Raw genomic sequence first — 27,843 nt, forward strand, 5'->3', positions numbered from 1 at the left:
AGGACGAGACGCTTTGGACGGGACACAGTATAAACGGTTCGTTTTTGACATTTGAAAGTCTTCCACTAATGTTTTAAAATGTAATCTGCTTTCATGCATGGCAAGTGCCACATTTTACAGAAAAGCTAGCTAGCTAATTTAACCGCATATTCATTAGCTTTAAAGCTTCGTAAACCTAACCAGTTGAGCGAGGTAGCTAGCTCTAATCCTGTCAACAAACCTACCCACACCGGTCGCCTGCAGGACTGTGGCTAGCCCACTCATGAAGCTACTACATTGTGGATGGTTAACTAGCTAGTAGGGGGGGAAATGTACTTTTAACGAATGACTGCGTTTTGTAGTTACTAACACCGACTAGCTGATTAATTGTGTTTTCATTATTGTGTGACAATTGGAGAGCACACACCGCCGGACCAGATGAAGTGATTGATAATCCCGCCCGTAAACCATTCCTGTCCTAGTGCCTTGTCTCTTCCGCATTTAACGTTAGGACCAAAGGTCAGTCTGGACCAAGCTACTAGCTAGTCTCCCTAGCCGTCTACCAAAGAGACATTTCCTGGACGATTGATGATTTGTGAAGACGAGCACTCATAAAGCGGCGTTGTGCAAGGTCCAGATGTTAAAGTTGTTTCTGACTTCGGCAAGGTGCGTGAGGATCACACGATTCCATGGTAAGAAGGGAGGGGGGCAAACAAGGGACTGCTCGCCAAGTGCATGCAGTAATTCACCCAGCCTAGAGTAACACGACACGTCTAGACAGAATAGTGATTTAGTAACAGGAATTTACAATATATGTCTGACACTAGCCTATATGGACAGATAAAATGACTATGTCGTGACATAGAATGAGTTAGCCTCATACATGGGTTGCCATTGCTCATTCTGGCCTGTGTCTATACAGGTGTGTGTGGACTTGCCACCTCCACACCTGCCTCCAGCCCCAAGGTGTGCATAGTGGGAGGCGGCCCAGCTGGCTTCTACACTGCACAACACCTAGTCAAGGTGAGTGATGTCTCAGTGCTACTGTCCCCTAGATTTGAACCATCGGGTAGATGCTTCCATTAGGCACAAATCTTGGATCAGAGCTTTCCCTCCCAAAATCCTGTTCCAATTGATTGCCCTTCTCCCCAAAGTGTAAACTAGGGAGTCCATTCCATTAGGGGAAGTTAACAAGTGCAGACTTTAGGAACAGTAGAGATTAGATTTATTTTATTTATTTATTTCACCTTTATTTAACCAGGTAAGCCAGTTGAGAACAAGTTCTCATTTACAACTGCGAACTGGCCAAGATAAAGCAAAGCAGTGCGATAAAAACAACAACACAGAGTTACATATGGGGTAAAACAAAACATAAAGTCAAAAATACACCAGAAAATATATATACAGTGTGTGCAAATGTAGCAAGTTATGGAGGTATGGCAATAAATAGACCATAGTGCAAAATTATTACAATTAGTATTAACACTGGAATGATAGATGTGCAAGAGATGATGTGCAAATAGAGATACTGGGGTGCAAATGAGCAAACTAATAACAATATGGGGATGAGGTAGTTGGGTGGGCTAATTTCAGATGGGCTGTGTACAGGTGCAGTGATTGGTAAGGTGCTCTGACAACTGATGCTTAAAGTTAGTGAGGGAGATAAGTCTCCAGCTTCAGAGATTTTTGCAATTCGTCCAGTCATTGGCAGCAGAGAACTGGAAGGAATGGAGGCCAAAGGAGGTGTTGGTTTTGGGGATGACCAGTGAGATATACCTGCTGGAGCGCATACTACGGGTGGGTGTTGCTATGGTGACCAATGAGCTAAGATAAGGCAGGGATTTGCCTAGCAGTGATTTATAAATGGCCTGGAGCCAGTGGGTTTGGCGACGAATACGTAGTGAGGACCAGCCAACAAGAGCGTACAGGTCACAGTGGTGGGTAGTATATGGGGCTTTGGTGACAAAACGGATGGCACTGTGATAGACTACATCCAATTTGCTGAGTAGAGTGTTGGAGGCTATTTTGTAAATGACATCGCCGAAGTCAAGGATCGGTAGGATAGTCAGTTTTACGAGGGCATGTTTGGCAGCATGAGTGAAGGAGGCTTTGTTGCGAAATAGGAAGCAGATTCTAGATTTAACTTTGGATTGGAGATGCTTAATGTGAGTCTGGAAGGAGAGTTTACAGTCTAACCAGACACCTAGGTATTTGTAGTTGTCCACATACTCTAGGTCAGACCCTTCGAGAGTAGTGATTCTAGTCGGGTGGGCGGGTGCCAGCAGCGTTCGATTGAAGAGCATGCATTAAGTTTTACTAGTGTTTAAGAGCAGTTGGAGGCTACTGAAGGAGTGTTGTATGGCATTGAAGCTCGTTTGGAGGTTAGTTAACACAGTGTCCAATGAAGGGCCAGATGTGTACAAAATGGTGTATGGGGCATGGGCAAGTTGCATCGGAGGGTGCAGAGCTGGTGGCCGGGGTTGTGGTAGCCAGGTGGAAAGCATGGCCAGCTGTAGCAAAATGCTTGTTGAAATTCTCGATTATTGTAGATTTATCGGTGGTGATAGTGTTACCTAGCCTCAGTGCAGTGGGCAGCTGGGAGGAGGTGCTCTTATTCTCCATGGACTTTACAGTGTCCCAAAACTTTTTGGAGTTAGTGCTACAGGATGCAAATTTCTGTTTGAAAAAGCTAGCCTTTGCTTTCCTAACTGCTTGTGTATATTAGTTCCTAACTTCCCCTTCGATGCTAATGCTTTACGCCAGGGGATGTTTTTGTGCTGGTCAAGGGCAGTCAAGTCTGAGGAGAACCAGGGGCTATATCTGTTCTTAGTTCTGTATTTTTTGAATGGGGCATGTTTATTTAAGATTGAGAGGAAATTACTTTTAAAGAACAACCAGGCATCCTCTGCTGACGGAATGAGATCGATATCCATCCAGGATACCTGGGCCAGGTCAATTAGGAAGGCCTGCTCGCTAAAGTGTTTTAGGGAGCGTTTGACAGTGATGAGGGGTGGTCGTTTGACCGCGGACCCGTTACGGACGCAGGCAATAAGGCAGTGATCGCTGAGATCCTGGTTTAAGACAGCGAAGGTGTATTTAGAGGGTAAGTTAGTCAGGATGATATATATGAGGGTGCCCATGTTTACGGATTTAGGGTTGTACCTGGTAGGTTCGTTGATAATTTGTGTGAGATTGAGGGCATCTAGTTTGGATTGTAGGATGGCCGGGGTGTTAAGCATATCCCAATTTAGATCACCAAGCAGTACGAACTCTGAGGATAAATGGGGGGCAATCAATTCACATATGGTGTCCAGGGCACAGCTGGGGGCTGAGGGGGGTCTGTAGCAAGCGGCAACAGTGAGAGACTTATTTCTGAAAAGGTGGATTTTTAGAAGTAGAAGCTCAAACTGTTTGGGCACAGACCTGGATAGTATGATAGAGCTCTGCAGGCTATCTCTACAGTAGATTGCAACTCCACCCCCTTTGTTAGTTCTATCTAGACGGAAAATGTTGTAGTTGGGGATGGAAATTTCAGAATTTTTGGTGGCCTTCCTAAGCCAGGATTCAGACACTGCTAGAACATCAGGGTTGGCAGAGTGTGCTAACGCAGTGAATAACTCAAACTTTGGAAGGAGGCTTCTGATGTTAACGTTCAGAAAACCAAGGAGTTTACGGTTACAGAAGTCAACAAATGATAACTCCTGGGGAGTAATAGTGATACTATGGGCTGCAGGGCCTGGGTTAGCCTCTACATCACCAGAGGAACAGAGGAGGACTAGAATAAGGATATGGCTAAAGGCTTTAAGAACTGGTCTTCTAGTGCGTTGGGTACAGGGAATAAAGGGGGCAGATTTCCGGGCGTTGTTGAAAAGATTCAGGGCATTATGTACAGACAATGATATGGAAGGATATGAGTACAGTGGAGGTAAACCTAAGCGTTGGGTAACAATGAAAGAGATTGCATCAATGGAGGCACCGATTGAGCCGGTCTCGGCTTGTATGGGGGGGTGGAACAAAGGAACTATTTGAGGCAGTTTGAGAGGGACTAGGGGTTCTACAGTGAAATTGTATAATAAGAACTAACTGGAACAGCAATAGGCAAGGCATATTGACTTGGGAGAGAGGCATAAAGCAATCACAGGTGTTATTAGAGAGAGCTAAGACAACAACTGGTAATGGCGATAATGTTTGGGCTGAGGCTAAACAGATAGACAGGACAGGGTACCGTGTAAAGGAACAGTCCAGCAGGCATCAGCTGTGCAGCTGAGTGATCATAAGGTCCAGTGAACAGCAATATGTGAGTCTGAGAGCAGTTCGAATTGGTGTTACAGCACAGCGAGCAGGAAGCACGGTTGTTGTTTGCTTTGTGCTAGCGGGCCGGGGCTAGCAGATGGATCTTCGTGGTCGTCGCAACGGGAAACCTGTTGAAACCACAGACGAGTACGTCGGCAGACCAGTCGTGATGGATCGGCATGGCTCCGTGTCGACTCTAGGAGGTCCTGTCCGGTTGACAGAGAGGTATATAGCCGGGAGATGTGCCTGACTCAAGGCTAGCTCAAGGCAGATTAGCCAACAACAACGTTCATTTGGTTGCAGCTAGCTAGTTGCGATTATCCAGTGTTAAAGGTCCAGTGATTCAGTGATCCCGGCAGAAAAACCGATATGTTCTGGGTCGATAACGCGCTGTGCAGACAGTGCAGACTGGCCGATAATAGTCCAGGATAGAGCTGGCTGGTAGGTAGTGCAGGCCACGGACAATGGTGAAAAACCGCTAACGGTGGCTAATAGCAAGTAGCTAGTTAGCTGGTTAGCTGGCTACTCCCGTCCGGTAGACAGAGAGGTAGATGGTAGATAGCCGGGATATGGGCCTGCTCAAGGCTAACTGGTGCTTGCTTCGGGGGCAGTGGTGATTAGCCTACAGCAACATCCATTCGACATCCATTCGTATGCGGCTAGCTAGTTGCGATCCAGTGTTAATGTCCAGTGATTCAGTAATTCTGGCAGAAAATCCGATGTTCTGGGTGAAAACCGCTAATGGTGGCTAATAGCAAGTAGCTAGTTAGCTGGCTGGCTAGTTTAAACTGGAGATTCTAGATAAAGGTGAGTAAATAATAGAATCCGTTCCACATTGAGTGAGGCGGGTTGCAGGAAAGTATATTTAGTAGAAGGATGAAAGTGTGATAGGGAAATATATACGTAAAATACAAAAAAATACAAAAAAACTGGAAATTTACATGGACACACGAGAACACGACCGCACTGCTACGCCATCTTGGGACACGATAAAAGGGACCGCAGCCAATGTGTACTTTACATCCAGAGTTTCCCCAGTTCCCACCCACAGTAATCCACCAGACCCAGGCCTTTGTTGTGCTACAGCTCTGTATTGTTTACATAGCCGAGAATGTGGCAGTTTGTCCTATAAACACATTTATTGTCCCTTGTTGCTGGTCGTCACTAGTTACCACAGCCACAAAGTCAAAATTATGGCTAAACCACAATTTCTACAATGTATCTTCATAAAATCTGATTTTAAACCTAACCCTTACCTTAACCATAGCCCAAGATTTACTCTTAAAGCTCAGACACAACGGTAAGATTGTCAAACTTTTGCCTGCCGACAGTACTTAGCACCTCTGAACAGAGTGTTGGCAGTCAATCTCTTTTGTGGTCACACAGCAAAGACCTTGGAAGTCGTCAGCCACTCAGCCTGTTTTGAAATACTCCAAACCAGAAGGTGGCAGTAGCTTTGTTTGGCAATGCATATCCGTGTGTATTGCTTATGGTGTAGATTTCAAGCTATCTGCGCTAATGTTGCTATTTTGTAGAAAGCCCTTGTTGATACTAGCCAGATGGCCACAGCTAGACGACTACCTAGGAAGATAACGAAGAAACAATTTAATTCACTCTACATAATCCCATACTGCCAGCCCATAGCCAAATGTTTAGCTAGCTAGCTAACGTTAGCATATTCGCTAGCACAACATAGCTAGCTAGCTAGCCAAGGACACTACACTAACTCTGCAGCTTACCCAGGCAGCTGTTTCATGGAAACTAGCTAATCCATTGTGATTTAATTATAATGTCAACACTATCTACAGTGTTTAGCTAGCTTGGAGGAAGTATTTAGTGTTGTATGCATTGTGTCTGTGCACTTAGCTAGCTACCATCCCATAGTCTACATTGCATATGAAGTGTAACTGGCTCATATGGGCCTCCTGTAGCTCAGTTGGTAGAGCATGGCGCTTGCAACGCCAGGGTTGTGGGTTCGATTCCCACGGTGGACCAGTATGAAACATGTATGCACTCACTAACTGTAAGTCGCTCTGGTAAGAGTGTCTGCTAAATGACAAAACATTTAAATGTAAAATGTGGATGTATGGAGAAAATACCGTCTTTCTTCCTTTTTTTTTTTTGTTGGCTCCCCCACATGGGGCTTCGTGCTCTCTGATTGGCTCAAAGTGAAGTTGTTAGCCACGAGCATTGCATTCTACAAGTAGAATCGGTAGGTCCGTCGCTACTGGGCAAGAGAAGGAACGGCCTCCCACTGTGATAAGTACCTATCGGCATTGAGATTCTCGGTGTGTTTCATTCTTTAAGGAGCCTACCATTACTCCTTAAGGTCCAAGGACCTTATATGTTATTTTCAAAGGTAGACTGGCTCTGGCAGTCAAATACTCCATCTAAACGTGAATCGATTCTCAATTGCGATACGGTTCTAGAAACATAAAGCCCCATACTTTCATATCACATACAAATATTTTACAAATGCAAAATATACACTTACTGTACACTGTTATGCGCGCTCAAGTTTTCTGTATTTTTTGTCTTATTTCTTGTTTGTTTCACCCCAAAAAATATTTAGCATCTTCAAAGTGGTAGGCATGTTGTGTAAATCAAATGATACAAACCCCCCCAAAAATCAATTTTAATTCCAGGTTGTAAGGCAACAAAATAGGAAAAATGCCAAGGGGGGTGAATACTTTCACAAGCCACTGTAAATATAATTCATAGAATGGACCTATCCCTTCAGACCACAGCAATTTACCAGGTACACCATTGACATTTAAATGTAATTGAAATGTTAACTTCTAATTACTACCACAAAGATGGCTGCCGGTCCACCTATCGTTGAATGTCAACTTAAATGGTCATGTCTATTCTATTATCCATATTTCTATGATTTCAATAGGTTTGCTATGAAGGGTTGACAGTATCATTTAACCCTATCAGTCCTGAGACCCCAGCAAAAATTGGCTTTCATTTATCTGCATGTCCAGACCTTATATTTACCATCACAATGCAGTGTTTTACCATTTTATTTTCAGGACAACCAGGGCTACAAGTAGAACACAAACCAATTTGACATAAACAGTTGCATTCATGAGTTTTTATGACAAATATCAATAATAATAAATAAAGTCAGCCAAAGTACAAACCTGATAAAAATGAATTTAAATGAACGCTGTAAGTACAAAAAACTACAGAAATTGTTTGCTCACTGGGAAATGAATATCCAACTAGTCAGTGACAATTGTTCTGAGATTTTCTATGATCTTTTATGTAGAAGATCCCCTTAACTTTGAATGACTTTTGTGTAGCGTGTGAGCACCACTCTAGCTCAGCCCCCGTTAATCACACGGTTGGTATCTACGGATGCAGAAGAAATAGACAAATCCAATGGTATGATGCAGAAGTCTGAGTTGAGGCGTTTTTAGCTAATTAACATTGAAGGTAAAAAAAAGTAAAATTGTATACAATAGTTTGACAGCCCTGTTTGTAAGCTTTTAAATTATATAAATCTCAACTGTTTATCTTTTCCAGTGATGACATGGATGTCTCATGGTATGGTGGGGTAAGCTAAATAGGTCAACAATCTCTTGAATGTTTTGGCATTCAGGTTCAAAAAGTCACTTTCTGAGCACTTCTGCAATGGGCAAATATGTATGGATGGTTTCATTCATATTAAAGTGATGCTGTCAAAAAGTGATAGAATTAAAATCGATTTACCCATACTTGCCGATATTAGGAGATCATCTGAGAAATTGTATGTGGACAATCGCCTAATTTGCCTGGAACATATTCTTACAGGCAACTACCGAGGCCTGCTCGTAAACCAGGAAGTGACGTCATCCATTGTTGATTACTCTATCAATAGCTCTCATTGGTATAGTGGTACATATATAGCGACTGGCTGCTACTTGTAAAATGTCCCATGTGTAAAGATAGCATTATTTGTGATCCACGGTTGTTAAATAGCATGAATACATTTCCTGCACATGCACACGAAGCCCGGATTTAAAATAAAAGCCTACTGTTTTGCAAGAAAAGTCTGACACTACCCAACAGTGTTGCTCAGTAATGCTGTGAGGTCAAATATAGCCCTGCATGCATCGAAACTAAAGTAGTAGCTACAGTGTCAACATATGTTTGGTTCATAAAGGTAAGCAAGACTTTATTGTGTGTCTGTGTCAAAGACTCGGACAGATGTTCAGGTGGACATCTACGAGCGGCTACCCGTCCCCTTCGGCCTGGTCAGATTTGGAGTGGCCCCCGACCATCCAGAGGTCAAGGTTAGTATAGATTGATTTATTGATTGATTAAATTATATCCAGACAGAAGCAGACAAAATTATATAAGGTCAAGAATAATTTATTGAATCATGGCACCTCTCTCTTTCTCTCTCCTTCTCTTCTTCTCCTCTCTCTTTTTTTTTCTTGTTCTCATGTCAGAACGTCATCAACACCTTCACCCAGACGGCACAGCATGCCAGGTGTAGTTTCCACGGCAATGTTACAGTGGGGAAGGACGTCACTGTGGAGGAGCTTCAGGAAGCCTACCACGCTGTGGTGCTGGTGAGACTACACCCCATAGAGATCCTATTAAATTAGTATACTAATTCTATGCTACACCCTAACAACACACTGCATTTTGGGTAGTGTAGTCCTAAATCACTGCATGTGTTGGTTTTGTGTCTTCAAGTGTGAGTATTTATGTGTGTGTGTGTTTATCTGTAGAGCTATGGAGCAGAGGGGAACAGGACTATGGGTGTACCAGGGGAAGACTTGGCTGGGGTGTACTCTGCCAAAGACTTTGTCGGCTGGTACAATGGGCTGCCTAGAAACAGAGAGGTATGTTCTCCTCCTTTTAAATCACAGGCTTCTACACAAATTCCAGTGATATACTGTACATAAATCAGCCTCTCTCTCTATCTTGGTCTCTTTCTCTCTCCGTCTCTCTTTCTCCATCCTACTAGCTGAGGCCAGATCTGAGCTGTGAGACGGCTGTAATTCTGGGGCAGGGTAACGTGGCACTGGATGTTGCGAGGATACTGCTATCTCCTGTAGATATTCTGAAGGTGAGATGCTTGCCTGATGACTCATCCTGAATTAAATTCCGCTACTCTATCGCTCCATACATTCAGTCGGAAACTGCCATCCTAGAAGTTGTTTGTGTTGACCTCAAAATGAGGGGCGTTGTACAAAACTAATTAATCAGCGATTGGATCATCTAACAAATCTAACCAATCAGAATATCAAGTTGATAGCATCATGTAGGCCGGCTCTGGGCCAACCCATTGGTTTCTGGGACCAAACGGAACGCTCAGAATGTGTTTGCATTCTAGAGAACGTCATGGAGGAAAGCAAATCCAGCCTCATTGTGGAGAAGAAACGCTAGTTTGGCCGGATCGATGTGGATGGGTAGTCAGGCTAGAGATTTGCTGCCATGCATCTGCCCAAATACATTCTGTATCTGATCTCCCTTTGTCAAAGCCTGAATCCAACCATTGTGTATACAATGTTAAAGCCCACAGAAAGAAAACAATCCATATCTGCATATCTCTGGATATATAATTAGTGTCAGGTGTCTCCATGTAACCCCTTCTCTGTCTCATTCCTATGTAGAAGACTGATATCACCCAGCATGCCCTGGACTCCCTGGCAGAGAGCAGTGTCCGCAGGGTGCTCATTGTGGGGCGCAGGGGACCCCTACAGGTGGCCTGCACTATCAAGGTGAGGCTCTTACCACTGACACCTAACCCCTGACCCCTACAGGTGGCCTGCAGAACATAGGGAGCACACAGGTTGATGCAAGTTCATATGTCAAGTTAATAACCTCACATTTTATTATTAACATTGTCTTTTTTATTGTCCAAATGTTAAATTATGAAGTCATATTTATGAGGGTTTAAAGTTCCAAGTGCAATTGTATTGTTCTGTAAATCAGGGAGTACTTATTACTCTATAGTTGGTTTTTGCGTAGTGTGATTCTAGATTGTGTTAGAGATTGTGTGACAGTTTCCATTCACAACATAAAATTGACTGTGACGGTTTGCCATGTGAGTGAGTATACGTGCCAAAGGTTGAGCCTATTATCTGTCTAAACATCCCCACATTTTGATAAATAAACTTTCCCTCAGATCAGGTCAGGGGCAATGATTTATTTATATACACTAGGTGACTGATGGGGGGCGCTGTGTTGAAGCCCCGTCCCTCCATTTTGGCAATCCCCTAACATTGTAACAAATATTTTGGAAGCTATAGAAATGCATTTATTAATGTCTACATTCGTTTTTTTCCGCATTTATTCTATTAAAGACAACTTAATGCATACTTTTAAATTATATCATGTGAGCAAAACATTTAAAAACATAAAACATTTTTCTTAAAGTATACTTTTTGGAGATTACTAATTTATTACTGTCCCCACTACAACAAAAACAATACTTAAATACATGTAATTTTGGCATTGAAACATTTAATTGAAATACTGTAAAATTCCATTCATTCCTATGGAGGACTGCTCCTACTGAGGAGTTACCAATATGGGTGATTGGTCAGGAGATACAATGAAAAATGCCTTAGTCGTTTTTGAAACTCATTGTACTTTAGAGTAAAGCCTTCTTGAAACTGATGGTAATTATGTTACTAGTTACTGTGCCAAAGGTTGAACTGAAACATTTTATTTTACAGAAGTAATATTAAAACTAATTAATTTCCCCAAACTGATTGTACCTTACAATAAAGCCTAATCGACACGTGACCTTAATGTTATTGTTCTCATTATTTTAAATAGGATAGGTTAACCAGGAGTTAAGAGATTCATTCCTTGTTTACTGGCCACTGATATTGAAGAATGAAATAGCAATACTCACTCCTGTCTTTAACTTTTCCTACTTATAATTTGTTCTTCTACTGTGACGAACACTTAAGACAACTAACCTAAAAAGAGTTAAGAGTTTCGTTCATAACCATCACCTGTGCTTGTAAATTATGTAATTAAGTCAACATAATTTTTTGCAAACACTCGTTGTTGTTTATTTGTTGTTGTGTCTAGGAGCTGAGAGAGATGTTGAACCTGCCTGGCACCAGACCAGAGATGGAGGCGTCTGAGTTTGAGGGCATAGCAGAGACTCTGAAAGGTGGGACACCACTGTTTAGTTCCTCTTAAGGTTTCTCTCATTAAAATCTTCTGCTATTGACCTTTTATCCTTAGTAGTGTGATGTCACACACTGCCCTTCACAGGCCTCAACAGCATCTGTATACCCCTCCCCCTTCCTAAGTCCACCCTGTCCCTCCATTGCTACCATCTATCTTTCTGACCAGGAACATGCTCCAAACTCCCCCCTCTCAATCATGTCTGAACTCTGCAGACCAGCATGTCTGCTCTACCATAACCCAGATCTTCCAGAGAGTTAATGGTTACAGAATCAGATTAACATAATCATAAAATGTATTGTCTTCAAACCAGCATCACTCTCTCTCTCTGCCTTCCCATAAACCTGTTCCCCATGATAAACTGTCTCTTATCTAGACTGTCCGCTCTGCTATCACAGTCTTGTGAGGGCGTTTCAGAAATCTGAACTATTTACTCTATTGTCAGTCACATATTCACAGTATTTTCTTAACCACATTGAGGATAAGACTATGGATTTTCATCTTACATTTACATTTTAGTCATTTAGCAGAGCAATTTACAGGAGCAATTAGGGTTACGTACCTTGCACGTCGCATATTTTTCACCTAGTCAGCTCGAGGATTCGAACCATTTTTTACATTTACATTTTAGTCATTTAGCAGACGCTCTTATCCAGAGCGACTTACAGTTAGTGAATACATATTTTTTTTTTTTATACTGCCCCCTGTGGGAATCGAACCCACAACCCTGGCGTTGCAAACGCCATGCTCTATCAACTGAGCTACATCCCTGCCGGCCATTCCCTCCCCTACCCTGGACGACGCTGGGCCAATTGTGCGCCGCCCATGAGTCTCCCGGTCGCGGCCGGCGGCGACAGAGCCTGGATTCGAACCAGGATCTCTAGTGACACAGTTAGCACTGCGATGCAGTGCCTTAGACCACTGCGTCACTCAGGAGAACCAGCGATCTTTTGGTTACTGGCCCAACGTGCTTAACCACTATTCTACCTGCCGCCCTTCTATGTGGATGACATAATGGGGAATATCTATTGGCATGGTGCCTTTATAGATAGCCTGAGAGATTATTTTTGCATGTAAACAGGAGGGAGTAAAGAAATGTAAACAAAGTTGAAATATGGTGTATGTGACGTGCAGGGGCTGGTGTCTCGGAAAAGTACCTGAAAGTGTCAACCAAGTGTTACTGGAGATGCCTATGTGTGAGGGCTGTCTTGTTTGTGTTTCTGCGTGAACTTTAGGTATGTGTTGATACTTTCCTCCTAGTTTCAGTTCATCCTGTTTATATTTGGCAGTGTAGTTATTATCTGTGCTGGTAGAGCACGGCGCTTGTAACGCCAGGGTAGTGGGTTCGATCCCCGGGACCACCCATACACAAAAATGTATGCACGCATGACTGTAAGTCACTTTGGATAAAAGCGTCTGCTAAATGGCATATTATTATTATTATTATTATTATAATATTTGACCGAAATTCAAATCAAATCAAATTTTATTTGTCACATGCGCCGAATACAACCTTACCGTGAAATGCTTACTTACAAGCCCTTAACCAACAATGCAGTTCAAGAAATAGAGTTAAGAAAATATTTACTAAATAAACTAAAGTAAAAAATGTAATAAAAAGTAACACAAAGACATGGCTATGTACAGGGAGTACCGGTACCGAGTCAATGTACGGGGGTACAGGTTAGTCGAGGTAATTTGTACGTGTAGGTAGGGGTAAAGTGACTATGCATAGATAATAAACAGCGAGTAGCAGCAGTGTAAAAACAAAGGGGGGGGGGGCTGTTAAGGAGCCTTTTGGACCTAGACTTTGCGCTCCGGTACCGCTTGCCGTGCGGTAGTAGAGAGAACAGTCTATGACTTGGGTGACTGGAGTCTTTGATAATTTTTTGGGCCTTCCTCTGACACCGCCTAGTATATACAGTGAGGGAAAAAAGTATTTGATCCCCTGCTGATTTTGTACGTTTGCCCACTGACCAAAAAATTATCAGTCTATAATTTTAATGGTAGGTTTATTTGAACAGTGAGAGACAGAATAACAACAAAAAAATCCAGAAAAACCCATGTCAAAAATGTTATAAATTGATTTGCATTTTAATGAGGGAAATAAGTAATTGACCCCCTCTGTCAGAAAGATTTCTGGCTCCCAGGTGTCTTTTATACAGGTAACAAGCTGAGATTAGGAGCACACTCTTAAAGGGAGTGCTCCTAATCTCAGCTTGTTACCTGTATAAAAGACACCTGTCCACAGAAGCAATCAATCAATTAGATTCCAAACTCTCCACCATGGCCAAGACCAAAGAGCTCTCCAAGGATGTCAGGGCAAAGATTGTAGACCTACACAAGGCTGGAATGGGCTACAAGACCATCGCCAAGCAGCTTGGTGAGAAGGTGACAACAGTTGGTGCGATTATTCGCAAATGGAAGAAACACAAAATAACTGTCAATCTCCCTCGGCCTGGAGCTCCATGCAAGATCTCACCTTGTGGAGTTGCAATGATCATGAGAACGGTGAGGAATCAGCCCAGAACTACACGGGAGGATCTTGTCAATGATCTCAAGGCAGCTGGGACCATAGTCACCAAGAAAACAATTGGTAACACACTACGCCGTGAAGGACTGAAATCCTGCAGCGCCCGCAAGGTCCCCCTGCTCAAGAAAGCACATATACAGACCCGTCTGAAGTTTGCCAATTAACATCTGAATGATTCAGAGGAGAACTGCGTGAAAGTGTTGTGGTCAGATGAGACCAAAATCGAGCTCTTTGGCATCAACTCAACTCGCCGTGTTTGGAGGAGGAGGAATGCTGCCCATGACCCCAAGAACACCATCCCCACCGTCAAACATGGAGGTGGAAACATTATGCTTTGGGGGTGTTTTTCTGCTAAAGGGACAGGACAACTTCACCGCATCAAAGGGACGATGGATGGGGCCATGTACCGTCAAATCTTGGGTGAGAACCTCCTTCCCTCAGCCAGGGCATTGAAAATGGGTTGTGGATGGGTATTCCAGCATGACAATGACCCAAAACACACGGCCAAGGCAACAAAGGAGTGGCTCAAGAAGAAGCACATTAAGGTCCTGGAGTGGCCTAGCCAGTCTCCAGACCTTAATCCCATAGAAAATCTGTGGAGGGAGCTGAAGGTTTGAGTTGCCAAACGTCAGCCTCGAAACCTTAATGACTTGGCGAAGATCTGCAAAGAGGAGTGGGACAAAATCCCTCCTGAGATGTGTGCAAACCTGGTGGCCAACTACAAGAAATGTCTGACCTCTGTGATTGCCAACAAGGGTTTTGCCACCAAGTACTAAGTCATGTTTTGCAGAGGGGTCAAATACTTATTTCCCTCATTAAAATGCAAATCAATTGATAACATTTTTGATATGGGTTTTTCTGGATTTTTTGTTGTTATTCTCTCTCACTGTTCAATTAAACCTAGCATTAAAATTATAGACTGATCATGTCTTTGTCAGTGGGCAAACATACAAAATCAGCAGGGGATCAAATACTTTTTTCCCTCACTGTAGGTCTTGAATGGCAGGAAGCTTGGCCCCAGTGATGTACTGGGCCGTACGCACTACCCTCTGTAGCGCCTTACGGTCGGATGCCGAGCAGTTGCCATACCAGGCGGTGATGCATCCGGTCAGGATGCTCTCGATGGTGCAGCTGTAGAACCTTTTGAGGATCTGGGGACCCATGCCAAATCTTTTCAATTTCCTGAGGGGGAAAAGTTGTTTTCGTGCCCTCTTCACAACTGTCTTGGTGTGTTTGGATCATGATAGTTCGTTGGTGATGTGGACACCAAGGAACTTGAAACTCTCAACACTCTCCACTACAGCCCCATCGATGTTAATGGGGGCCTGTTCGCCCCTCCTTTTCCTGTAGTCCACGATCAGCTCCTATGTCTTGCTCACATTGAGGGAGAGGTTGTTGTCCTGGCACCACACTGCCAGGTCTCTGACCTCTTCCCTATAGGCTGTCTCATTGTTGTCGGTGATCAGGCCTACCACTGTTGTGTCGTCAGCAAACTTAATGATGGTGTTGGAGTCGTGCTTGGCCACGCAGTCGTGGGTGAACAGGGAGTACAGGAGGGGACTAAGCGCGCACCCCTGAGGGGCCCCCGTGTTGAGGATCAGCGTGGCAGATGTGTTGTTGCCTACCCTTACCACCTGGGGGCGGCCGGTCAGGAAGTCCAGGATCCAGTTGCAGAGGGAGGTGTTTAGTCCCAGGGTCCTTAGCTTAGTGATGAGCTTTGTGGGCACTGTCGTTGAACGCTGAGCTGTAGTCAATGAACAGCATTCTTACATAGGTGTTCCTTTTGTCCAGGTGGGAAATGCAGTGTGGAGTGCGATTGAGTTTGCGTCATCTGTGGATCTGTTGGGGCGGTATGCGAATTGGAGTTGGTCTAGGTTTTCCAGGATGATGGTGTTGATGTGAGCCATGACCAGCCTTTCAAAGCACTTCATGGCTACCGACGTGAGTGCTACGGGTCGGTAGTCATTTAGGCAGGTTACCTTCGCTTTCTTGGGCACAGGGACTATGGTGGTCTGCTTGAAACATATACAGTTGAAGTCGGAAGTTTACATATACCTTAGCCAAATACATTTAAACTCAGTTTTTCACAATTCCTGACATTTAATCCTAGTAAAAACTCCCTGTCTTAGGTCTGTTAGGATCACCACTTTATTTTAAGAATGTGAAATGTCAGAATAATAGTAGAGAGAATGATTTATTTCAGCTTTTATTTCTTTCATCACATTCCCAGTGGGTCAGAAGTTTACATACACTCAATTAGTATTTGGTAGCATTGCCTTTAAATTGTTTAACTTGGGTCAAATGTTTCGGGTAGCCTTCCACAAGCTTCCCACAATAAGTTGGGTGAATTTTGGGCCATTCCTCCTGACAGAGCTGGTGTAACTGAGTTAGGTTTGTATGCCTCCTTGCTCGCACATGCTTTTTCAGTTCTTCCCACACATTTTCTATACGATTGAGGTCAGGGCTTTGTGATGGCCACTCCAATACCTTGACTTTGTTGTCCTTAAGCCATTTTGCCACAACTTTGGAAGTATGCTTGGGGTCATTGTCCATTTGGAAGACCCATTTGCGACCAAGCTTTAACTTCCTGACTGATGTCTTGAGATGTTGCTTCAATATATCCACATAATTTTCCTTCCTCATGATGCCATCTATTTTGTGAAGTGCACCAGTCCCTCCTGCAGCAAATCACCCCCACAGCATGATGCTGCCACCCCCGTGCTTCATGGTTGGGATGGTGTTCTTCGGCTTGCAAGACCCCCCTTTTTCATCCAAACATAACAATGGTCATTATGGCCAAACAGTTCTATTTTTGTTTCATCAGACCAGAGGACATTTCTCCAAAAAGTACGATCTTTGTCCCCATGTGCAGTTGCAAACCGTAGTCTGGCTTTTTTAATGGCGGTTTTGGAGCAGTGGCTTCTTCCTTGCTGAGTGGCCTTTCAGGTTATGTCGATATAGGACTTGTTTTACTGTGGATATAGATACTTTTGTACCTGTTTCCTCCAGCATCTTCACAAGGTCCTTTGCTGTTGTTCTGGGATTGATTTGCACTTTTCGCACCAAAGTATGTTCATCTCTAGGAGAAAGAACGCGTCTCCTTCCTGAGCGGTATGACGGCAGCGTGGTCCTATGGTGTTTATACATGCATACTATTGTTTGTACAGATGAATGTGGTACCTTCAGGCATTTGGAAATTGCCCCCAAGGATGAACCAGACTTGTGGAGGTCTACACGTTTTTTTTCCTGAGGTCTTGGAGGATTTCTTTAGATTTTCCCATGGTGTCAAGCAAAGAGGTACTGAGTTTGAAGGTAGGCCTTGAAATACATCCACAGGTACACCTCCAATTGACTAAAATTATGCCAATTAGCCTATCAGAAGCTTCTAAAGCCATGACATCATTTTCTGGAATTTTCCAAGCTGTTTAAAGACACAGTCAACTTAATGTATATAAACGTCTGACCTACTGGAATTGTGATACAGTGAAATAATCTGTCTGTAAACAATTACTTGTGTCATGCACAAAGTAGATGTCCTAACCGACTTGCCAAAACTATAGTTTGTTAACAAGACATTTGTGGAGTGGTTGAAAAACAAGTTTTAATGACACCAACCTAAGTGTATGTAAACTTCCGACTTCAACTTTAGTTATTATAAACTCGGTCAGGGAGAGGTTGAAAATGTTAGTGAAGACACTTGCCAGTTGGTCCGCGCATGCTCTGAGTACACGTCCTGGAAATCCGTCTGGCCCCGCAGCCTTGTGAATGTTGACCTGTTTAAAGGTCTTGCTCACATTGGCTACGGAGAGCGTGATCACACAGTCGTCCGGAACAGCTGGTGCTTTCATGCATGCTTCAGTGTTGCTTGCCTCGAAGCGAGCATAATAGGCATGTAGCTCTTCTGGTAGGCTCATGTCACTGGGCAGCTCGCGGCTGGGTTTCTCTTTGTAGTCCGTAATAGTTTGCAAGCCCTGCCACATCTGATGAGCGTCAGAGCCGGTGTAGTAGGATTCAATCTTAGCCCTGTATTGACGCTTTGCCAGTTTGATGGTTCGTCTGAGGGCATAACGGGATTTGTTATAAGTGTCCGGATTAGTGTCCCGCTCCTTGAAAGCGGCAGCTGTAGCCTTTAGCTCGATGCGGATGTTGCCTGTAATCCATGGCTTCTGGTTGGGATATGTACGTACGGTCACTGTGGGGACGACGTTGTCGATGCACTTATTGATGAAGCCGGTGACTGAGGTGGTATACTCCTCAATGCCATTGGATGAATATCGGAATATATTCTAGTCTGTGCTAGCAAAACAGTCCTGAAGCATAGCATTCGTGTCATCTGACCACTTCCATATTGAGCGAGTCACTGGTACTTCCTGCTTTAGTTTTTGCTTGTAAGCAAATCAGGAGGATAGAATTATGGTCAGATTTGCCAAATGGAGGGCCATATCCCCCCGTTGCCATACCCCCCCCAAAGTTGTGTGTGTACAGTGTGGAAAAAAAGTATTTAGTCAGCCACCAATTGTGCAAGTTATCCCACTTAAAAAGATGAGAGAGGCCTGTAATTTTCATCGTAGGTACACGTCAACTATGACACAACATGAGAAAGAAAAATCCAGAAAATCACATTGTAGGATTTTTAATGAATTTATTTGCAAATTATGGTGGAAAATAAGTATTTGGTCAATAACAAAAGTTTCTCAATACTTTGTTATATATCCTTTGTTGGTAATGACACAGGTCAAACATTTTTTGTAAGTCTTCACAAGGTTTTCACACACTGTTGCTGGTATTTTGGCCCATTCCTCCATGCAGATCTCCTCTAGAGCAGTGATGTTTTGGGGCTGTTGCTGGGCAACACGGACTTTCAACTCCCTCCAAAGATTTTCTATGGGGTTGAGATCTGGAGACTGGCTAGGCCACTCCAGGACCTTGAAATGCTTCTTACGAAGCCACTCCTTCGTTGCCCGGGCGGTGTGTTTGGGATCATTGTCATGCTGAAAGACCCAGCCACGTTTCATCTTCAATGCCCTTGCTGATGGAAGGAGGTTTTCACTCAAAATCTCACGATACATGGCCCCATTCATTCTTTCCTTTACACAGATCAGTCGTCCTGGTCCCTTTGCAGAAAAACAGCCCCAAAGCATGATGTTTCCACCCCCATGCTTCACAGTAGGTATGGTGTTCTTTGGATGCAACTCAGCATTCTTTGTCCTCCAAACACGACGAGTTGAGTTTTTACCAAAAAGTTCTATTTTGGTTTCATCTGACCATATGACATTCTCCCAATCCTCTTCTGGATCATCCCAATGCACTCTAGCAAACTTCAGACGGGCCTGGACATGTACTGGCTTAAGCAGGGGGACACGTCTGGCACTGCAGGATTTGAGTCCCTGGCGGCGTAGTGTGTTACTGATGGTAGGCTTTGTTACTTTGGTCCCAGCTCTCTGCAGGTCATTCACTAGGTACCCCCGTGTGGTTCTGGGATTTTTGCTCACGGTTCTTGTGATCATTTTGACCCAACGGGGTGAGATCTTGCGTGGAGCCCCAGATCGAGGGAGATTATCAGTGGTCTTGTATGTCTTCCATTTCCTAATAATTGCTTCCACAGTTGATTTCTTCAAACCAAGCTGCTTACCTATTGCAGATTCAGTCTTCCCAGCCTTGTGCAGGTCTACAATTTTGTTTCTGGTGTCCTTTGACAGCTCTTTGGTCTTGGCCATAGTGGAGTTTGGAGTGTGACTGTTTGAGGTTGTGGACAGGTGTCTTTTATACTGATAACAAGTTCAAACAGGTGCCATTAATACAGGTAACGAGTGGAGGACAGAGGAGCCTCTTAAAGAAGAAGTTACAGGTCTGTGAGAGACAGAAATCTTGCTTGTTTGTAGGTGACCAAATACTTATTTTCCACCATAATTTGCAAATATATTCATAAAAAATCCTACAATGTGATTTTCTGGAGAAAAAAAATCTCAATTTGTCTGTCATAGTTGATGTGTACCTATGATGAAAATTACAGGCCTCTCTCATCTTTTTAAGTGGGAGAACTTGCACAATTGGTGGCTGACTAAATACTTTTTTCCCCCACTGTATGTCCTCTCAGCGCTGGCCAGGCCAAGGAAGCGTCTGACAGAGCTGCTGCTGAAGGCTGCAGTAGAGACTCCAGGGGAGGAGGAGCTAGAGAGACGTAACAGGGCAGAGCGGGCCTGGGGATTCCGCTTCCTCCGGAGGCCCCTGGAGGTCCTCCCCTCCACTGACCTCATCAGGGCCGCAGGGATACGATTGGCTGTCAACCGGCTAGAGGTGAGCCAGGTGCTTTAGGAATAGATATAGGATCATCTCTTGAGGTTACCCTCTTACCTCTGTCGTAATTGGTTGTCCTTATCTTCCCAGATAAACCCAATAAAACCTTTTTAATTAAACAGAAGACAAGGCCATGTTGTCTAAAGCATGAACAGAGGGCTTAGGCTAAGCTGGCCCTGGCCTCTCTGTCTCTCCCCAGGGCGACGGTGAGGGTGTGTGGGCAGTGGCCACAGGTGAGGTGGAGGATGTGGAGTGCGGCCTAGTCATCAGCAGCATCGGCTACAAGAGCCTTCCCATCGACCCCGCCGTCCCCTTCGACGCCCGAAAAGCCATCATCCCCAACACCATGGGCCGCGTGCAGCAGACTGCAGGTTTGTGCACGTGCATGGGTGCGTTCGTCTGCCTGCCTCAACCACAAGCCAATGGGAAAGATAGGCCCCATATCCCCCCCAAAAGTGTATATATATATAAGTATTTTATTTTGTTTTTAATTCAGACAGGAGAGACGGAGACAGAGACAGAGAGAGAAAAGAACCATCGGACACTCATTTTGGAGTGAACTTTCCCCCTTTATCGTCTGTGTGTGTGTCGGCAGGTTTGTACTGTAGTGGCTGGGTGAAGAGGGGTCCCACAGGGGTGATAGCCACCACCATGAACGACAGCTTTGACACAGCCAGGACTCTGCTACAGGACATGGACAAAGGAACACTGGATGTCTCCACCATCAAGCCTGGCTCACAGGGGGTCTCCGTCCTCCTGGAGAAAAGAGGTACTGCAACTCTTTAGCACAGTGTGTGTTGATTCAATTCACTTCAAATAAATACATTTTTCCTGTGAGGAAACTTCTTCTGTGGAATAGTAAATGCAATACAGCAGTGTACCGGTGCTCCGCCTGCAGTGCTATATTTGTGTGTTAACTTCTTGCATGTACTATTTACATCAGGATTGGCCAACAAATCATGACGGCTGGAAATCCCCTCAGGCCCATAGTAATCTAGCTGACTCCATACTGACCTTTCTCTGTCACTATGACGCCATAAACCAAGCCTGACTGTAAAGATGAAGGGATAATAATAACGTGTTTTCACTGTAATGTAGTAGAAGTAATCAGTTATGGGTCTATGCTTTGAACAGGAGGTGTGTGGGCGCAACGTCATAAAATTGTATTCATGCATTAAACAAACTTAGTGAAGCCCAGTTTATCTTTATTTTTTACTAGGTATGTTGAGGAATAAGTATCAGCTACCTCAAGTGTTAGTGTCCACCTTGATATTTTACTATAACTACCTACCTCCCTGTACATGACTGTAGGAGTGAAGCCAGTTTCGTTCTCTGACTGGGAGAAGATCAACAGTGAGGAGACGAGGAGGGGAGAGACCAGGGGAAAGCCCAGGGAAAAGATGCTGGATGTGGGAGAGATGCTGCAGGTGGCCCGGGCATAGGGACAAGGGACCACACACCTGGTCCCACCTGACACACACACACACACACAGGTCATAGGGACCAGAGGACTCGACAACCAAGAAGTGAATAAGAACCATTGACCACACACACACAACTCTGGTCCAACCCCACTTTTTATGTCAGCTACAGGCCACCAACTCGTCCGTCTATGGTACACGCACATGATCAATTTAATCCCTGACCATCATGGAATGCCAGTCATACAATACCCAAGTTCCAAGTTGACTTGCCATATGTAATAAATACACTGAACATCTTACTCACCAGAGCTCTCATTGAAACAATGATGGTGTTTCACTGCAGGACTAGTGATTTAATGGTTGTGGCTTGGCGCCAATAAAAACAGTCAGGGCCTGGTTTCCTGATAGCGATGGAATTTAGGCTTACAAGTGTTTTAACAATGTATCTAACTTTCCTTCAATGGCCGAAGATGTAATATGTGTTTCCCAATACACCACAGAGAGAGAACATTCACTAAGTGCGTTGTTGAGGCATGTGTGGATACTGATAGGATCAAGAGAAAAAAGGAAGTGCTGCTCTTGGATCAGCTTTCTCCATTCAATTCTTACCTTAACATTCTAATTATTCCACAATACTGTCGATGGATCAGCTGCTAGAGAGATTATCACCTATGGCTGCAAATCTTGAGATGGCTTATTCTAATGCTTCCCCTTTAATAATGCTCTAAATCAAGATTAATGTATCCTCGTTATGTTACGCCAACGCATTCATTCACCACTTTGTCCAACGGGAAACTCCACCCACGATTTAGGTCGAGAGTTGACACGATCTATCTCAGCCCAGACATACAGTGCCAAGTGACAGAGAGATACCGTCGACAGTGGGAATTATTTTAACATCCCTCAACTCCTGCCGTGTCAAGGGACATCCTCCAAACAAAAACCCCCTGACTCTCGAATGAGTGTACAACTGGTAAATAGTCGCCGATATTTCAGTTGGATGTCTAGCTAGGTAGCTCAAGGGCTCTGGCTATTAGCCAGGTAGCTAGCTATAACTAGCTGGCTAGAAAGATGAAGTTAGAAGCTAACATTGAACAGAGCCTGACCTCCGCAGGAGCAGTTGACTGATATTAAGCTATAATCAAAATATGCACTACTAGAAGTTCTCATAATAGAATACCTTTTCTTTACAGAGAGTAGTGAGACAGACAGTGGTAAGTCAGGCTGCAATGAAAGAGGCAAAGGAGCTACACAGAGAGAGAAGGCATTGAACCAAGCAGGGAGAGAGGTTCGTAGTACGGTGGTTCCCAACCTTAGATTTCAGGACCCATGTGGGCCTCTCTAAAATTGAAATAGGGTCCCCAGAGAGAATCTTTAATCTTATCGAAACTAAGAGGCTTTTACACTGTCAGAATTATCTTTAATGTCATTGTGTGGGGTCAGCCTGTGGGACCAAACATTTTGTGAAATATAAAGACAATTTAAATATAAAGACAATTTTATATTATATACACTGAACAAAAATATAAACACAACATGCAACAATTTCAAAATTCTTACTGAGTTACAGTTCAAATAAGGAAATCAGTCAACATCATCAGTACTGACTTACCACTACTCATGGACAGTGGGCTCCAAAATTACTTACTTTAAAAAATGTAAACAAAATAATCTATTGATTCAATTAAAAATCAATGTCCTCCAAATCAAGGTTTCACAAATAATGGCACCCTTAAAGATTTGTAAATAACAAAATTAAACCAGGAATTAAATTCCACTTATGTAAGTTTATCTAATTCTTAAGGAACTATATTGAGCCATTACATCACTTCCTGTTTCACTAGGGTATAAAAATGAGGTAACATGCATGCAATATCCCTTTGTCATCCAACACCATGAAGAAAACAAAAGAACTGGCAGTTCAAAAGACACAGATGGTCGTAGACTTTCATAAATCTGGTAATGGCTACAAGACGATCCACATACGATTGAATATACCACTGAGCACTGTTAGGGCAATTATTAAAAGATATGGAACAGTTGAAAACCTCACGGGTAGAGGACGCAAATGCATTCCCCCCCCCCCCCGTGTGTTCCTTAACCTTGTCAAACGTTACAGGAAAAGACTCCATGCTGTTATCCTTGCCAGAGGTGGTTGCACTAAGTACTAAATGAGGAGTGCCAATAATTATGAAACCTTGATTTTGGTGACATTTATTTTTTATTAAATAATTGTATGGTTTTGGTTGGTTCCATTAATAAAGTACAGTATTTCTCACATGTTGGTATTTTGCGTTTATCTCTATAATTATATTGTTTATATTTTTTTAAGTATTGTTTGTGCATTGCCAGTCAGGAGTGCCAGTAATTTTGGAGCCCACTGTATATAGTAAACACATATTTTTGAGTAGAACTTAAAAGGTAGTGATGAATAGTACGTTGTTTTTTTTCTCTGTGAGGTTGTGGCGATATACTGCCATCTGTTGCGACTAGAAACAATTGCATAATAGGAACTATTACAAATTGATGGTCCTTGAAAATAAATATTAGCGATTTGAAAAAGTACTTGAAAGTCCTTGAATTTTACTTGCCACTGTCTGTACGAACCCTGGATTTGTTAGGCTACACATCATGAAATATATTGAGGCAGAAATTAGACAGTAGCCAAATAGCAAACTAAAACTAAATTGAATGAACAGGAAATTGATTTCAATATCATTGAAATACAGTATATAGGCCTATGTAGCTGTAGGTCGGCTATTTATCTTTTAATGCAGTCATCTGGGTCTTCATTTGAAGCATATTTTTATCCTTGGCTTGTTTGTAACAATTTTAAAGACACTGGCAACTTTATTTGTAGTCAACTTTGTTGTGAAGTTATCTGCAGTCACAGAGAGAAAAACATCTTGATTCTATGTTTAGCGGTGATCTTCTGTGTATAAAGTGACGCGGTAGGGAAAAAACGCATCTAATGACACACTTAGCTGTTCTACGAGTGGTCTGAGGCAGTCGGTAAATAACGAGTGTTTTCAAGTGCAACTTTAGTAACAATGGTTTTGGGAAACAGCTCAGAGATTTAACGATGTCCCTACAAAGGTTCTAACGATGAATTTAGCCTTAAGATGCTTTTGGAAAACTGGGCCCTGGTCTCTAATGTTGTATTTCCATGGAGACTTGCACCCACACCAGGGTGTCGCCAGTGTTTTATGTTAATGTTAACTCTAGTGTAATTGTGTTTCCATTAGGAGTGTGACACTAAGAACTTGGGGAGAGCAGAATCAACAACCTCTGCATCATCAAAGACAGTTGCTTTGTGAGAAGGTGTTAAAGTTCACAGTTGGCCATATACACTGAGCGGAAAAACATTAGGAACACCTTCCTAATATTGAGTTGCACCCCCTTTTGCCCTCAGATGAGCCTCAGTTCGTCGGGGCATGGACTACAAGGGGGATGCTGTCCCATGTTGACTCCAATGCTTCCCACAGTTGTGTCAAGTTGGCTGGATGTCCTTTGGGTGGTGGACCATTCTTGATACACATGGGAAACTTTTGAGCGTGAAAAACCCAGCACCATTGCAGTTCTTAACACACTCAAACCAGTGCGCCTGGCACCTACTACCATACCCCATTCAAAGGCACTTAAATATTTTGTCTTACCCATTCACCCTCTGAATGGCACACATACACAATCCATGTCTCAATTGTCTCAAGGCTTAAAAATCAGTCTTTAACTGGTCTCCTCCCCTTCATCTACACTGATTTGAAGTGGATTTAACAAATGACATCAATAAGGGATCATAGCTTTCACATGGTCAGTTTATGTCATGGAAAGCACAGGTGTTCCTAATGTTTTGTACACTGTATAATAGGTATAGATAATGGATAGACACACCAACACACATACCAACCCACTCACATACCCACAAGCACTTGAACATGCATGCATAAACACACAGAGATGCATCCTTCCAGCACACACACACACACACACACACACACCGGCAGAAGTGCCTCTTCTGCCTCAGGAGGCATGGCCTCTCAGATCCTCAATACATTTTACAGATGCACGATCGAGAGCATCTTTATTGGCTGCATCACTGCATGGCAATTGCACCGCCTTTGACCGCAAGTCTCTACAGAGGGTGGTGTGGGCTGCCCAGCACATCACTGGGGACATTCATACCAGGGGGTGTCAGGATGGCCCGAAAAAATTGCAGCCGTAGACTGTTCTCTGCTACCGTCCGGCAGGCGGTACCAGAGCATCGGGTCTCGGCCCAAAAGGATTCTATCCCAAAGCAATGACTGTTAAACAGCTCAACTATATCTGCCCACCCCCCAGCTGTGGACTATCTGCACTGACTCTATGCACACTCACAGGTCTCTACCCACACATTCACACACACCTACAGCGATTACAGCTGTGAGTCTTTTTGGGTAAGTCTCTAAAGCCGTGTTCACACTGGCAGTTTGAAGTGACTCAAATAAAAATTTTTTGCATATCCGATTCTAATCTGTTATTTTTCCTGCAGTCTGAACAGCCAAAAAGCAAATGCATTCAGATATTTCAAGCCAAATTTCAAACCACTTTCGTAGGTGGTTTGAAGTCGGATACAAATCTGAATCCTGGCCATGTGACTTGTCTAAACGGTCAAATCGGATTAATTTGCACTCAAGCTGTTTTTAGACTGTTATCTTGTTGCTTGCTAACTACTCTGTTGACAGTTTGACAAGAACATGTGGGAGCTAACTAGCTTCTTAATTGTTTACAAACATTTGTGAATGTGCTAGAAAGCTAAACAGCTACCTAGCTAGCTAGTTGACTGCTGTGGCTAGCCAAAAAGTACTTGTTTTGAAAGTTGGATCATCTTATCCTTTGAGGCTTTAAAAATGATCCCGCAGGTGAAGAAGCCGGATGTGGAGGCGTGGTTACACGTGGTCTGCGGTTGTGAGGCCGGTTGGACGTACTGCCAAATTCTCTAAAATAACGTTGGAGGCGGCTTATGGTAGAGAAATGAACATTCAATTCTCTGGCAACAGCTCTGGTGGACATTCCTGCAGTCAGCATGCCAATTGAGCGCTCCCTCTAAATGTAGACATCTGTGGCATTGTGTGACAAAACTGCACATTTAAGAGTGGCCTTTTATTGTCCCCAGCACAAGGTGCACCTGTGTAATAATCATGCTGTTTAATCAGCTTTGTGATATGCCACACCTGTCAGGTGGATGGATTATCTTGGCAAAGGAGAAATGCTCACTAATTTGTGCACAACATTTGAGAGAAGCTTTTTGTGCGTATGGAAAATGTCTGCTTTCATTGTCACTTTACATGTTGCGTTTATATTTTTTTTCAGTATGTATAGTGCATTCGGAAAGTATTCAGACCCCTTGACTTTTTCCATATTTTTTTTACGTTACAGCCTTATTCAAAAATAGATTAAATAAAATATTTTCCTCATCAATCTACACACAATACCCCATAATGACAAAGCGAAAACAGATTTTTTGAAGTTTATGCAAATTTGTTCAAAATAAAAAACAGAAATACCTTATTTACTTAAGTACTCAGACCCTTTGCTATGAGACTCGAAATTGAGCTCAGGTGCATCCTGTTTCCATTGATCATGCTTGAGATGTTTCTACAACTTGATTGGAATCCACCTGTGGTAAATTCAATTGATTGGACATGATTTGGAAAGGCACACACCTGTCTATATAAGGTCCCACAGTTGACCGTGCATGTCAGAGCAGAAACCAAGCCATGAGGTCGAAGGAATTGTCTGTAGAGCTCCAAGACAGGATTGTGTCGAGGCACAGATCTGGGGAAGGGTACCAAAACATTTCTACAGCATTGAAGGTCCTCAAGAACACAGTGGCCTCCATCATTTTGGAACAACCAAGACTTCCTAGATCTGGCTGCCCGGCCAAACTGAGCAATCATGGGAGAAGGGCCTTGGTCAGGGAGATGACCAAGAACCTGATGGTCACTCTGACAGAGCTACAGAGTTCCTCTGTGGAGATGGGATAACCAACCAGAAGGACAACCATCTCTGCAGCACTCCACCAATCAGGCCTTTATGGTAGAGTGGCCAGACGGAAGCCACTCCTCTGCTAAATGGCATATTATTATTATATTATTAAAATGACAGCCCGCTTGGAGTTTGCCAAAAGGCACC

At 43.4% G+C, this 27,843-nt stretch overlaps 1 protein-coding gene across 3 annotated transcripts; it reads left to right on the forward strand.

Moving 5' to 3' along the window:
* On the forward strand, positions 1-21,971 carry fdxr (ferredoxin reductase). 3 transcript variants are annotated; one of them, XM_084142320.1, is made up of 13 exons: positions 1-36; positions 491-671; positions 902-1,002; positions 8,457-8,552; positions 8,712-8,834; positions 8,997-9,110; positions 9,236-9,337; positions 9,885-9,992; positions 11,317-11,401; positions 20,049-20,248; positions 20,448-20,619; positions 20,844-21,017; positions 21,560-21,971. In XM_084142320.1, exons 2-13 carry the CDS (start codon positions 617-619, stop codon positions 21,688-21,690), a joined length of 1,461 nt encoding a protein of 486 aa, XP_083998446.1. In that variant the 5' UTR covers positions 1-36; positions 491-616; the 3' UTR covers positions 21,691-21,971. The 3 variants fall into 3 exon arrangements, with proteins under 3 accessions (XP_083998446.1, XP_083998444.1, XP_083998445.1); XM_084142318.1 differs by having other exon boundaries at positions 8-671; positions 20,745-21,017; XM_084142319.1 differs by having other exon boundaries at positions 8-671.
* The last annotated feature ends 5,872 nt before the right edge of the window (positions 21,972-27,843 follow it).

The sequence above is a fragment of the Coregonus lavaretus genome (assembly GCF_964263955.1).
Source record: "Coregonus lavaretus genome assembly, chromosome: 25".
NCBI lineage: Eukaryota > Metazoa > Chordata > Actinopteri > Salmoniformes > Salmonidae > Coregonus > Coregonus lavaretus.

Excerpts from the sequence above, each read along its gene's own strand:
- fdxr (XM_084142318.1), top strand. The coding sequence starts at position 617 with ATGTTAAAGTTGTTTCTGACTTCGGCAAGGTGCGTGAGGATCACACGA. Across the intron at positions 672-901 it reads GAGGATCACACGATTCCATG|GTGTGTGTGGACTTGCCACC; the intron begins GTAAGAAGGGAG and ends GTGTCTATACAG. Across the intron at positions 1,003-8,456 it reads CTGCACAACACCTAGTCAAG|ACTCGGACAGATGTTCAGGT; the intron begins GTGAGTGATGTC and ends TCTGTGTCAAAG.